Source organism: Dermochelys coriacea, chromosome 1 (assembly GCF_009764565.3).
Source record: "Dermochelys coriacea isolate rDerCor1 chromosome 1, rDerCor1.pri.v4, whole genome shotgun sequence".
NCBI lineage: Eukaryota > Metazoa > Chordata > Testudines > Dermochelyidae > Dermochelys > Dermochelys coriacea.
In genome coordinates, this window is record NC_050068.2 from 45,308,563 (window position 1) to 45,322,142 (window position 13,580).

Below are 13,580 nucleotides of genomic sequence, written 5' to 3' on the forward strand. Positions count from 1 at the left end.
TAGTGGTTGCAGAGAGATTTCAGTGCCAGCCCTATATAGGTTGCCATGAAAGGTGGCACTGGACACAGTTTCGGATTCAGTGATTATGCATATCCACAAGTGACCTAGAAGGACAGTGATTCCATCCCATAAACTGAAGGGTGAGGTGGGGAGGGCAACTGCACAACAGCCCTATTCCCCCACCTCTCTGCACTTCACTTGCCTGGATTTGTGCAAATGAAGCTAATTTCACCCCAGATAATATTACCTTTAATCACATGTGTCTAGTCTGGTTGGGATGGCCAAAAAAGCACTAAGAGGAAGAGCTTTTATTTGTCATAAAACAAACAAGTTTTGGTTCATAATGCTCCCAGGATTCCTTTTCAAATTCTTGCTGCCTGGCTATTGCAGCAACGAACACACATAGGACACTCTTTGTTCTGAGATTTCTGCAATTGCAGCTATATGAAGTAAAGATAGAGTGGGAGTCTTAACTTTATATTTTCCTTTTCATCTTAGTTTTAGAGAGTCTCTGCTGGGTAAATACAGTTTATGATAACATTTGTATATCAGCTGGATAAAGTTTGTCAGACCTGGACCTGCTACATTATTGGTTTTCAGTTCAAACTTCTGAGCAATAATGAAGAACCTTTACAAAGTCTTGGGAAATGGCTACTTCAATTTTAAGAATCTCATTATCACTCACTAACATCATAATTCCTACTCTAAAAATGACCTTTTTTTTAAAAAAAAGCACCACATTTTTATATGTATGGAGATAATGATCCCCAGTGAAAATCCTGCTGTACTTCTGAACTGACAAATCATATATCTGCACAATTAGTCATGGTACACAATAGAGATAATAATACTCCCATTCTCTTACCCTTTGTCCATCTTGTTTTCAGGGCACAGAATGTCTCTCACTATCTGTTTGTACAGCACCTAACTCAATGGGGCCCTCATCCCAGTGGGGGTCTGTAGGTGTTACAGTAATACAGATAATAACAATTAATAGTAACACTATGGTTAGTTTTTAAGGCACTGTGTAAGACTAACAGCCCAGAACTGGATGCTATGCCAACTCTGATTCCCACAAAGATTACTGTACTTTGTTTACATCCTTTGTTTTTCTAGAAGAAAGGGCACCAAAATCTAAGCCTGTCAGGTTTTGCTTAGTGCTCATTTCATTAGAGTCATTTGCAGCAGGAGATCACAAAATAATCCTTTTCATTTCTATTCTGCCTTCCCTTGGCAGATCTCAAATAGGTTTACAAACATTAATGAACCATCCCTAATAACAGCTCTGGAAGGCAGGTAAGTTTTATTATCCACTTTTTACAATTGCAGAAACAAAATCATTAAATGACTTTCCCAGTCATACAGCAGGGCTGTGGCAGAGCCAGAAAAAAACAACAACCTCTCTCCTGATTCACAATCCTGAATTTTGTAACAACTAGATCAAGCTCATCTCAAGCAAGGAAAGTTTATTTCAGAGACAAAGAAAAGTGGAAGCATCTCACATACAATAAATGTGGTCTCCATTTCTCCTAACATTAAAACATTTGGAATAATTTTTTTTAAAATGGGAAACCAAGTCTTTAAAAACTAAAAGCTTTGCAATAGCAATGAATCAGGCAGAAGTTGCTACGTTTTAATATGATGTAATATATGATAACATTTACACCCTAGAACAAAAATTTAAAACAATACAATTTAGCCTAAATCACCACCAAGTAACCCACAAATGCAATATTAAGTCTTACTCTGCCATGGTATTCCATATAAGGTTTAGCTAAGAAATTTCCCCATATTGCTTAAAACAATCCAAATAAGTCAGTATTAGCATTCTTTGCACTGGAAAACCACCACTTTGTCATTAAGTCTGAACTCTTTCCTTGTACATGAGATGAATTTGGGTGCACTGAGAGTAAAAGCTGAAAGATGGGGAAATGGTAGATTGTGAAGATGGAGAGGAGAGGGAGAGAGAACAGTATTCAAGGAATAGAAAAAAGGAGGGAAAGAGAATGAGAGGGAGGTCAAAGGAGGTGGGCAGGAAAGAATGAGCGAAAGAGCCATGGAAGGGGAAGGGAAAGAGAAGAGAAGCAGGAGGGGATAGACGGAGGGAGAGAGTAGGCATGCAGAAGTGAGAGAAAAAAAGGAGAAAGGAATCAAATAATAGTAAGGGAGGACTGGAGGAGGCTTTGTGCTGTGTGTGCCCTTACCAAGCAGCTGAAGAGGGCTGCTGCTGGAGCAGGTGCTGGGTTGGTGTGGTCTCATGGTTGCTGGTGCCGGAGACTCTCCTGCCTGACTGGAGCCTGCAGTCCCCAGGCCCAACTGAGTGAAACTGAGCGCAGGTGGCTCTCTTAAGGGTGCACGTCAGTGACCACAAACCTTTACACCATGAAACCACTTCTTCAAAAGCTGAAGGCCCAAAAACGTATACAACTGAGACCTGCACCCGAAGGAAATGGATGTGAGAGGGGGAATAAGGGGCCTCTTTGAGGGACAGGGAGCCTCTTCCTTCTGTTGCAAGGATCATTGCAGAAGGAGCTGTATTATGTGAACGAGACTAGATATCTGTTAGTGCCACTGTATTTTCTCTCTTGTGCTTCCTTAAACCTTAGCTCACAAGTGTTGATAAAAAATATACCAGGGCAGGTTGGACAGAGCTGACTTTTGGCCATTTAATTACAATCCAATTTTTGAAGCAAATGCAGTTTCTGCTGCTCAGTCTATGACTGAAAATCTGCGTAATTTGTTGGTATCTTTAGGGAGGTGCATCATTCAAGCTGTGATAACAATCCAAAAGAGGAAGATTCAAAGCAAAAATCCGAGCAAGATTCTAAATGTCTCATGGAAATACGCAGCAACATATGTCATCACAAGAGGGAGAAGACTTTAAAACTGAGCGAGAGCAGCCCTCTCCAGATGATTAAGACTTTGTTCGTCAGAATCTATCAGCTGACCTGCTCAGTTTAAAACTCTTAATGAGAAGTTTCTGGTCTTGTGTTTCTGTTATAAATATAAAGGGAAAGGTAACCACATTTCTGTATACAGTGCTATAAAATCCCTCCAGGCCAGAGGCAACATCCTGTTACCTGTAAAGGGTTAAGAAGCCCAGCTAACCTGGCTGGCACCTGACCCAAAGGACCAATAAGGGAACAAGATACTTTCAAATCTTGGTGGGGGAGGAAGGCTTTTGTTTGTACTCTTTGTTTACGTGTTTGTTCTCTCTTGGGACTGAGAAAGGCCAGACAGAAATCCATCTTCTCCAAACCATCCTAATCCAAGTCTCCAATATTGCAACCAGTATAGATAAGCCAGGCAAGGTGGATTAGTTTATCTTTTGTTTTCTGTGAATTTTCCCTGTGTTAAGAGGGAGGTTTATTCTGTAACTTTAAGGTTTTGCCCAGAGGGGGATCCTCTGTGTTTTGAATCTGAATACCCTGTAAAGTATTTTCCATCCTGATTTTACAGAAGTGATTCCTTTACATTTTTTTTATTAAAATTCTTCTTTTTAGAACTTGACTGATTTTTCATTCTTCTTTAGATCCAAGGGTTTGGGTCTGTGTTCACCTCTATAAATTGGTGAGGATTATTATCAAGCCTTCCCCAGGAAAGGGGGTGTAGAGCTTGGGGGGATATTTTGGGGGAAGACGTCTTCAAGTGGTCTCTTTCCCTGTTCTTTGTTTAAAACGCTTGGTGGTGGCAGTATACTGTTCAAGGACAAGGCAAAGTTTGTACCTTGGGGAATTTTTTAACCTAAGCTGGTAAGAATAAGCTTAGGGGGTCTTTCACTCTATACCCTAGAGTTCAGAGTGGGGAAGGAACCCTGATGGTTTCTAATAGCTGGAACAGGAGTAAAGCAGCAGTTTGTGTGAGTGGGCATAGGAAGCTATTAATTTCCACAGGAAAGCTCAAACTCAGCTACAGCAGCTGTAAGGACCTAGTGTGGCTTGCTTTACAGCTTGGTTGTCTAGAGTACAAAAAAAGGTCACCTGACTTGCCCACTCTCACAGTGAGTTAGTGAGTCATTTTATATAAAAGTGGAGGGCCCTCACTGTTAGCCTATCCTGGTCCTCTGCTCTAGTCTCTAAATTACACCCCTATATCTTTCTTCACATATGCATCTGATGTTGTAGCTCAATTATTCCTGTAATTTTTCACATCCATTGGCAATCGCTGGAAAGGTGGAGCTTGGCTCATTAAAGCTGCTTGCCTCAGGTAGGGTACCCATATCATCACTCGTTGGAGTGGGTGGGGGTAGTGTAGTTCCAGATCTTCTCATTATTCTTCATTTTATTCTTCTTATTTTATTGATTATTTATGAAGCACTAACAATATGTTTGGCACTGTACAAGAAACAAAATACAGACAATCCCTGCTCCAAAGAGCTTGCAGTCTAAGCAAGACAGACTCAGTGTAGCTAGGATGCTCTATGAAACCCAGCAGAAGCCATGACTAGGATTTTTTGTTATTAATATTGGCTGAGTAATTTCTTATGGGCATCATGGAAAATGAACCTTTAGAAAGGATTTAAATGAAAAGAGTGTAGTAGCTTGATGGTTCAGATCTGGGAAGGCATTTTACACATTGAGGATTACATAGAAAATGTCACAAAGACAATTGCAGAAGTGGATGAACAGAGCATTGAGGTTGATGTCACTGGCAAAGCAGAGCCAGCAATGTGATAAAAAGACCAGCTTGGAGATGTAGGCTGCACCAGTTATGTTGGGTTTTGATATTGAAATGAAAACAAGTTTAAACATGATGTGATGGGAAATGGGAAACTGCAGAGATTTGAAGAGGAGTGAGGGAGATAGTCAGATGAGTGTGAAAGAAAAAGTTCCCTAAAGCAGGAAAGAAAATATAGCCCCTGCACCAGGCACGCTGGCCGCTGCTGGGGAAGTCTTGGGCCATCGCGCCCTCGCACCCAGCAGTAGAGTTTGGGTGTGGGAAGGGGCTGAGGCTGGGGGTTGGGACACGGGACTGGGTGAGATGGGGTCTGGGCGGCGCTCCCCGGAAGTGGTGACGTTCCCCTTGCTCAGTTGCTAGGCAGAGGCATGGCCAGGCAGCTCTGCATGCTACCTCTACCCAGAGCACTGGCTTCGCAGCTCCCATTGGCCAGGAACCGTGGCCAATGGGAGCTGCAGCAGCGGTGCCTGCAGGTGGAGGCAGCGCGCAGCAGAGTTGCCTGACCACGCCTCCGCCTAGCAGCTAAGCATGGGGGATGTCACCACTTACGGGGAGCCCCCTCAGGTAAGCACCGCCCAGAGCCTGTCTCACCCCATCCCATGCCCCAACCCCCTGCCCCCTCCCACAGCCAAACTCTGCTGCTCCTGGGGGGAAGGCGCAGAGCCAGGTAGGGAGCCTGCCGGCCCTGCCAACCCCACCCCCCAGCACCAGCGGAGGCCCCGGGTCATGCACCACTGCCCGCACCCCCTCAAGCAGCCAGGCCATCCTCCCCCAGCACCCACGGGGTTCCCAGGCAGCCCCCCCCAAGTTTTATTCACTGGTATTTTTAGTAAAAGACATGGACTAAAACGTAGCCTTAATTATGACAACAAACTTTTATGGTGTTCACCTCCTCTACCCCAACACATTCATAGAATCATAGAACTGTAGGACTAGAAGGGACCTCAATAGGTCATCTAGTCCGATCCCCTACACTGAGGCAGGACTAAGTATTATTTTCTAGACCATCCCAGACCTTCAAAGACAGAGGTTCCACACTCTCCTTAAGACTGTAATTTGTTCCAGTGCTTAACTACACTTACAGGTAGGACGTTCTTCCTAAATTTTCCTTGATGCAATTTAAGCCCATTGCTTCTTGTCCCATCCTCATTGGATAAGGAGAACAATTTATCATGCTCCTTTTTATAACAACCTTTCATGTATTTGAGACTATCATCATTCCCCCCGCCTTTATTTGAAGACTATCATCATTCCTCCCACTCCTTTATTCTTCTCTAGACCAAACCACTCCAGTTTTTTCAATCTCTCCTCGTAGGTAATGTTTTCTAGAACTTTAATCATATTTGTTGCTCTCCTCTGGACTTTCTCCAATTTGTCCACATCTTTCCTGAAGTGTGGTTCCCAGAACTGGACAGAATATTCCAACTGAGGCCTTATTCATGCTGAGTATAGAGGAAGGATTACTTCTCATGTCTTGCTTACAACACTTGTGCTAATACATCCCAGAATGATGTTCATTCTTTCTGCAACTGTATTACATTGTCGACTCACATTTAGTTTGTGATCCACTGTAACCCCCAGATCCTTTTCTGCAGTACTCCTTCCTAGGCAGTCATTTCCCATTTTGTATTTGTGCAATTGATTATTCCTTCCTAAGTAGAGTACTTTGCATTTGTCCTTATTGAATTTCTCCCTATTTATTTCAGACAATTTCTTCAGTGGGTCAACATCAATTTGAATTCTAATCCTGTCCTCCAAAGCAATTGCAACCCCTCCCAGCTTGGTATTGTCTGCAAACTTTATAAGTGTACTCTCTAAGCCAGTGGTTTTAAACCTTTTTTCATTTGCGGACCCCTACAAAACTTTGAATGGAGGTGTGGACCCCTTTGGAAATCTTAGACAATCTGCAGACCCTCTGGAATCCAACAGTTGAAAACCACTGTTCTGTGGGTAATGACAACCTTTTGCAGACTTTTAGACATAGTCTGCAGATCCCCATAGTCTGCAGGTCCGTGGACCACAGGTTGAAAACCACTGCTCATTATCCAAATCATTTATGAATATATTCAGAGAACTGGACCCAGGACAGATCCTGTGGGACCCCACTTGATATGTCCTTCCAATTTGACTGTGAACCACTGATAACTTCTGTTTTCCAGCCAGTTGTGCACTCATCATATAGAAAGTTTGTCTAGGCCAGGGGTTCTCACAACACATTTTTGGTGGCTGCTCTGACAATTTTTTCCTAAATACTTAATTAACTTTAGGAAAAACAAATAAATATGCACATATCCATCCATGCCCAAACCATAGCAATTTATTTATGTTGGGGTTTATTGCAGATTCAATAATAAAAAGAATGTACAGTTGTCTCTAATCTTTATTGGATGTAAACAGAATAGAAACACAAATAAGGTGCTTTGCGTGTTTTGCTCTTTTGGTTGATTTTAAAAAAAAATTTGCTAGTTAGTAAGTCTGCTACGGTGATAAGTGATATTTGTATATTTGTTAATATCACTTTTCACAGCAGACTTACTCATCCCTGGCAAGCTGGGAGACAAATTAAACCCTGGATGGGGAAGTAGGTAAGGAGGGCAAGGGGCAATAGGGGGCTGGAAGAGGTAGTGGGGGTTGGGGGGATGTGGGAGGTGAGTCTGGGTCTGGATCCTGGGGTCCTGCTGCACAACTGAGTGATGGAGGAGGCAGCAGGGACCAGGGATGATGTGGTGGGAATGAGCCCAAAGCCCTGGGGCTAGGGGATGAAGCCCACCATCGCATGGCCAGATCCTGCTGCCTACCACCCCAGGGCTGAAGTCTGAAGACCAAGCCCCACCGCCTCTAGGAAGGTGGGGAGCTCACAATGGTCACCTACTCCTACAGTGTTTGTGGCTCCAGAAAGGGGCAGGGACCAACCCTCACTGGTGGCTCCAGGGGAGAGACCGCTGCTTCTCCCCGCACCCCACAATCACCACCCAGGAGCCTGTGGCTGTAAGAAAAGCCCCTGGTGGCCACATTTGAGAAATGCTGGTTCAGGCTTTTACTCCAGTTTGCTTATGAAAAGGTCAAGTGAGACAGGATCAACAACCTTTCTAAAGTCAAGATACCTCACATCTACTGCTTCCCCACATCCAGAAGACTTATTACCCTGTTGAAGAAGGATATTAGGTTGGTTTGACATGATTTGTTCTTGACAAATACATGTTGACTGTTATTTATCACCTTATTATATTCTATGTGCTTACAAATTGATTATTTGTTCCATTGTCTTTCTGGGTATCAAAGTTAAACTGACTGATTCCTGGGTTGTCCTGATTTCCTTTTTATAAGCAGGAGCTATATTTGGCCTTTTCCAGTCTTCTGGGACTTCTCCTGTCCTCCACTATCTCTACTGTCTTACACAAATTCTCAAAGATAATTGCTAATGGCTCAGAGATCTCTTCAGCCAGGTCCCACTGTATTTTGTCAGGCCCTACTGACTTGAAGACATCTAACTCTTAACTTGTTCTTTCCCTATTTTAGCCTCAGATCGTACCCCATTTACACTGATGTTCACTATGTTAGTTATCCAGTCACTGCTAACCTTTTTGATGTAAACTGATACAAAAACGGTGTTTAACACTTCAGCCATTGCTGTGTTTTCTGTTATTGACTTTCCCTTCTCATTGAGTAATGGGCCTAATCTGTCCTTGGGTCTAATGTATTTCTAAAATGTTTTCTTGGTACCCTTTTTGTCCTTACTAGTTTAATTTCATTTTGTGCCTTGGCGTGTCTAATTTTGTCCCTACATGCTTGGGAAAGATGCAGAGGATTTTATCGATTCCTCGCGTTTTTGTGGTTGGTTTATCAGTTTATGAAGAATCAGACTTCATGGCTGGTGATTCAGTTGCTTGTTTACCAGAGTCTCAGTGTGTCTGTTTATGAGTAAGCCATATTCTGGCAGGTTTTTCTTTTGTCAAGTTAGTTCATATTTAATGACTAAAAATGAATAAATAAAAACCCAGTTCATTTGGCTTATGTACATGTAGATGTATTGAACAGGAGACAGAGGACTTCCATCCTAATATGTCCGATAGTAAAGCACTTTCCTGAGTGAACTAGTAAATGGTATCTGTTTTTTGAACACGTACACGCTAGAACTAAAATTGGATTCTTCATTGGGAAAACTGATTTTGTTACCACATCACACAATCACTCTATTTCTTTTATATCAGAAACAGCTAACTGATATAGCTAACAGCTATATCAGAAACAGCTAACTGGAGTTAGCCTTGCTTGAGTGAGAGCAGCCAAACTGCAAAACAACACTCAAGGTATACAGAATGATGTAGTTAGCAGCATAGAGTGGATTAGCAGCTGATGAGTTGTGCTATCTCGAAGTGTAACCTGTAGCTCACCTCCATTACATTACTAGTTTAAGCATCAGCTGCACTCGAGCGTCAAACCATACTCCCTTAGGGGACAGCTCAGACCTAGATGTAATAATTCTGGGGCTCTGTGAACTATGGAAATTGTGGGGAAGGCACCTTCCTTAAACTAGGCAAAGTATGTGATATACAAGACAATTGCCACCCTAGGAACACCCCCTGTGTGTCGTCTAAGTCATACCTCCAAAACAAAGGTTCTCAACTGGCAAGGGGGAGGGGTGTGTGCTTTGGACTTTTGGGTCAGGCACAAGTCTTCTGATTGTTTAATGGTTATGATAGAATTGGAGAGAGCCAAGTGCCAGGTCACAGTGACACTCACTCAAGTTTGGCCCAGTCACCCCATAATCATGATGTGAGGTGGCTGGGACAAATGTGATTGGCATTGCGACCTGGTGTGTGGGTTGCAGTACCGCTCAGGTTTGGACCGCTTGTTTTTGTTTTCTTTTCCCCAAGTGGTTAGGGTCCTCCTGGAGACAGGAGTCCTGTGCAAGTACACTGAGCACACATTTGTTAATCTGGGCCTGGGACAGCTTGCTCAAGTTTAAAGCACCTCTTAACTCAAACTAAAGATATTTATGAGTGGACTGGAGATAAGTAAGGGGAAACACTTGAGTTATACCTCAAGCTAATATTTCAGTGAAGGGAAGCCCTTAGGGATAACCCCCATCCCTTCCAAAAACCCCACAGGAACCTGTTACAGCAGATTGTGACCAGTCATCTATCTAGTCCGGTATCCTGCCTGTGATGGTGGTCAGTATTGAATTCTTTAGAATATACAAAATTCCCTCTAACAGAATAAATAGTCCATAGCAGAAATTTCTCCCAAACTTCAGGCAATTAGTTGTTTATACTCTGAAGGAAGAGGGTATATACCTCCCATTAAAAAAATAAATAAAAAGTTTGTTAAAATCCTGTCTAACTTAAGTGTGGATGTTTTCATTATCCATATAAATATCCGATCTTCTTTTAACCCTACACAATTATTAAGCTTGATTGTACTTTGTAATGGTATAACCCCAGGTTAAACACACATTGTGTAAAAAAAAAAATTCCTTTTATCGGTTAAAAAGGTTTTGCCATTCATTTTTAGTGTGTGTCCCTTGATATTTTGTAAGAAAGAGTACAAATGAGTGCCTGATTTACTTTCTCCAAACCATTAATTATATTGTTAATAATATATCTATCATGTCCCTTATCAGCACTCTTTCTGCTAAACTAAGCAGTCTTGAGAGGGTTGAAAAGATCATTATTTTAGATGCCTGTATTTGGACGCCCTTTGATTTGGTGATCTCTTTTTTGAGATGTGGGTCACCTGAGCTGAATACAGTAGTCAGGATTTTGAATCACAGATGTAGATGTATTCAGCCAGGTGGATACTGATGTAGTAATTTTGTACTTAACTAAAAAAAGATACCAAATGGCCTGTGTGCAAATGTTATTAGACTCTCTAATCAGGTCACAAAATCATACTCTTCCACTGCTTCAGTGAGATGTTGGGCGGCGAAGTCACCACATGAGCCTATAAGAGATTGATCCCTAAATGTCAATGCCATTTAGAGGTGACACTGGTAAAAGAACGTAGCAATGTGAAATACCCAATCCAAAATATTTGCTAGAACATTTAACATCCTTTCCCAGCACTGAATAAAAGCTACACTGTCGTTGCAGAGTCAAAATGACACTCCTGCTGGAGCCTGGCTTTAACAACAAAATTGTAAATGGAAAATAACACAACACAATCCCTAACTTGTGCCTTCTCCTTAAGTTGGTAGGTCTGTCTAAGCTTTCTCCTTGGGTTCTTTCTCTTAGGTCCTGTCTGTCACAAACCTGAGCTAATCACATCTTTCTTATTATATTCAGGAATCTAATTAATCACAACTGCCCCATAGAGTTGGTAGCAATTAAACTGCAACTCCCAGTCAGGTTCCAATACCTGCTAACAAGGTAGAGACACCTATCTACGGTCATGCAGTGGATAGTCATTTGAGGTAAAAGATGTTTGCACATCCTTCTGCAAACTCAAACCTTGTCACAGGAGCTCCATGTATTCAAAAAGCCGTGGTGCAAAAACCCTTAGGGCCTGGAGAAAGCTATTTTCTCTAGTGATTCCAGTGTGAGTGAAATCTGCCAGAACCCATTAGGTCATATGCCTGACTCAGGATGTTATTTCCATTACTCATTCTCTGTGGTTCAATCATAAAGTTACAGCCCCGTTAGAAATTTGATGTCTTGCTGAAAGTACCCCATGGCGTAATGCTGTTCATAATGGTCTTCTATATACTCCTGAACAAAAGGAGAATCTCTCTCAGTTGAGGGGAGCCTCATCTGTCCCAATCTGACTCACAATGGTAGGCTGGTTTCCCCAAATAGGTCTGGAAATCCCATAGCTTCTGAGATGGGAATCTCTGAAAACTCCTAGAACAGAGGTGGGCAAACTACAACCCGTGGGACCGTCCTACCCAGCCCCTGAGCTCCTGGCCCGGGAGGCTAATCCCTGGCTCCTCCCCTGCTGTTCTCCCTCCCCTGCAGCCACGTGGCGCAATGCTCTGGGCAGTGGGGCTGCAGAGCCCGGCCTGACCCGGTGCTCTGTGCTGCCCAGTGCAGTGCGGCATGGCTGCCTGTCCTGGTGCAGTCACGCTGCCAGCCACCGGTTCTCCAGGCAGCGTGGTAAGGGGGCAGGGAGGGGGTTGGATAGAGGGCAGGGGTGTTCAGGAGGTGGTTAGGGGCATAGATAGCAGTTGGGGCAGTCAGAGGGCGGAGAATGGGGGTTGAATGGGGGCAGGGGTCTCGGCGGGGCAGTCAGGAAGGAGAGGAGGGGTTGGATGGGGTTGCGGGGAGCAGTCAAGGCACACGGAGCGGGGGGGGGTGGATGGGGCAGGGGTCCCGTGGGGGCAGTCAGGAAGGAGAGGCAGAGTTGAATTGGGTGGTGGGGGGCAGTTAGGGGTGAGGGGTCTGGAGGTGGGCAGGCAGAAGGGGGGTTGGATGGGGCAGGGATTCTGGAGGGGCAGTCAGGAAGGAGGGGGGTTCGATGGGGCGGCAGGGGGCAGTTAGGGGCATGGGGTCCGGGGGCAGTGAGGGGACCGAGAGCAGGGGGTGGTGGATGGGGCAGGGGTCCCGGGGGGCCGTCAGGGAATGGAGGGGGGTTGGATGGGGCAGGAGTCCCAGGGGGGCCGACAGGGGGTGAGAAGTGGGGGGGTCGGATAGGAGACAGGGGTCGGGCCATGCCTAGCTGTTTGCAGAGGTACAGCCTCCCCTAACCGGCCCTCCATACAATTTCAGAAACCCGATGTGGCCCTCAGGCCAAAAAGTTTGCCCGCCTCTGCCCTAGAAGCTGGTTAAAATGAATGACATCCCCCTCCAATACAACTGGGTTAGCCAACTTGTACTGCTCCCCAACAGACAACTTTATTCTTCCATTTGGACATGGTCTAACATCCCCATGGATGTACACTATGTAGATTACCTCACCAGCGAGTGTGCAGTACTATGGCACTACCTGGTGTTCTCAGACCAGGGACTGGTGCAGTGGGAGCTGACCGAGATGTCATTCTTTGAATGGGGACTCTAGTGGACACCAGTGAGTTGCAAATCTTACAGAGCAGGTGTGTCTGTGGTTGCATTCGACAAAGGGACATTTGCAGGGACTATGACTTAAGCACCATATAATAAGCAAATAATAGAACCCTGACTCCTTGGGTAGGATGGGCCTGGATCTCGCCCATCATTCTGACCAACCTCTTCAACCGAGCAATTCATTTGCTCTCCCTTGGTTTGCAACCACCTGAAGAAGTCATATCAATAATGCTAATTGCTAGAACTGAGGTCTGAGGTTTCATTTTAAAACAGCTTTTAAAAAAGTTTTTGAAGTCTTTATATGATGAGGGAGTGTTTTGATTTGTTTCAATGTGACATTTAAAATCCCACTCATTTTTGAAAATCTCTTTTCATACAAACTGTCAAAGCATCTTGATAGCAGCCCCTGATTTTCTATATTTTATAATAATGAGTCTAAGCAAGACAAAAAGGAATCTTAATTCCATAGTAAATGTTTTTCTACCAAAATAACATTCATGGTGCTTAAAAATATGGGGATTCTTCTGCGCTCTCTCTCTCTCTCTATATATATATAATTGCAAGGATTGTGTCACAAACTGTGGAGACAGTCTGACTGAGGAAGATTTTAAAAAATTCTTGAGATTGCAAATGACTCATTGAAAACCCACATAACAAAATTCTCCATCCCTAGAGTCTTTAAACACACCTTTAAAATGGCAGGTTTGCTGAGTCTCACTCATCCAAAGGGAGAATCCCTTATATTGCATTAATTTTAAGTCAGTTTTCAAACATCTGTGAAGAAGGAATTTGTTTGTTTTTCAGCACGGAATTTGTTTGTTTTTCAGCATGAAATTTACAGTTATGCTTTCGGAAATCTTTTCTGAATCCCGTCATAAAACTCAAAATGACGGTGTGTCCAAATCC

The 13,580-nt window shown here is 43.6% G+C and overlaps 1 protein-coding gene across 8 annotated transcripts in view; it reads right to left on the minus strand.

The window, feature by feature from the left end:
- The window catches only part of FLT3 (fms related receptor tyrosine kinase 3), an 89,686-nt gene that overhangs the window by 74,707 nt on the left and 1,399 nt on the right, over positions 1-13,580 (minus strand). The window contains exon 1 of one of the 8 annotated variants that reach the window (XM_043504340.1): positions 2,205-2,344. The exons of the other annotated variants lie outside the window; for them this stretch is intronic. Within the exon in view, the coding sequence (XP_043360275.1) occupies positions 2,205-2,259 (55 nt within the window). The 5' untranslated portion in view covers positions 2,260-2,344. Of the gene's footprint in view, positions 1-2,204; positions 2,345-13,580 lie in introns of those variants that run through there. 8 annotated transcript variants of the gene reach the window in all.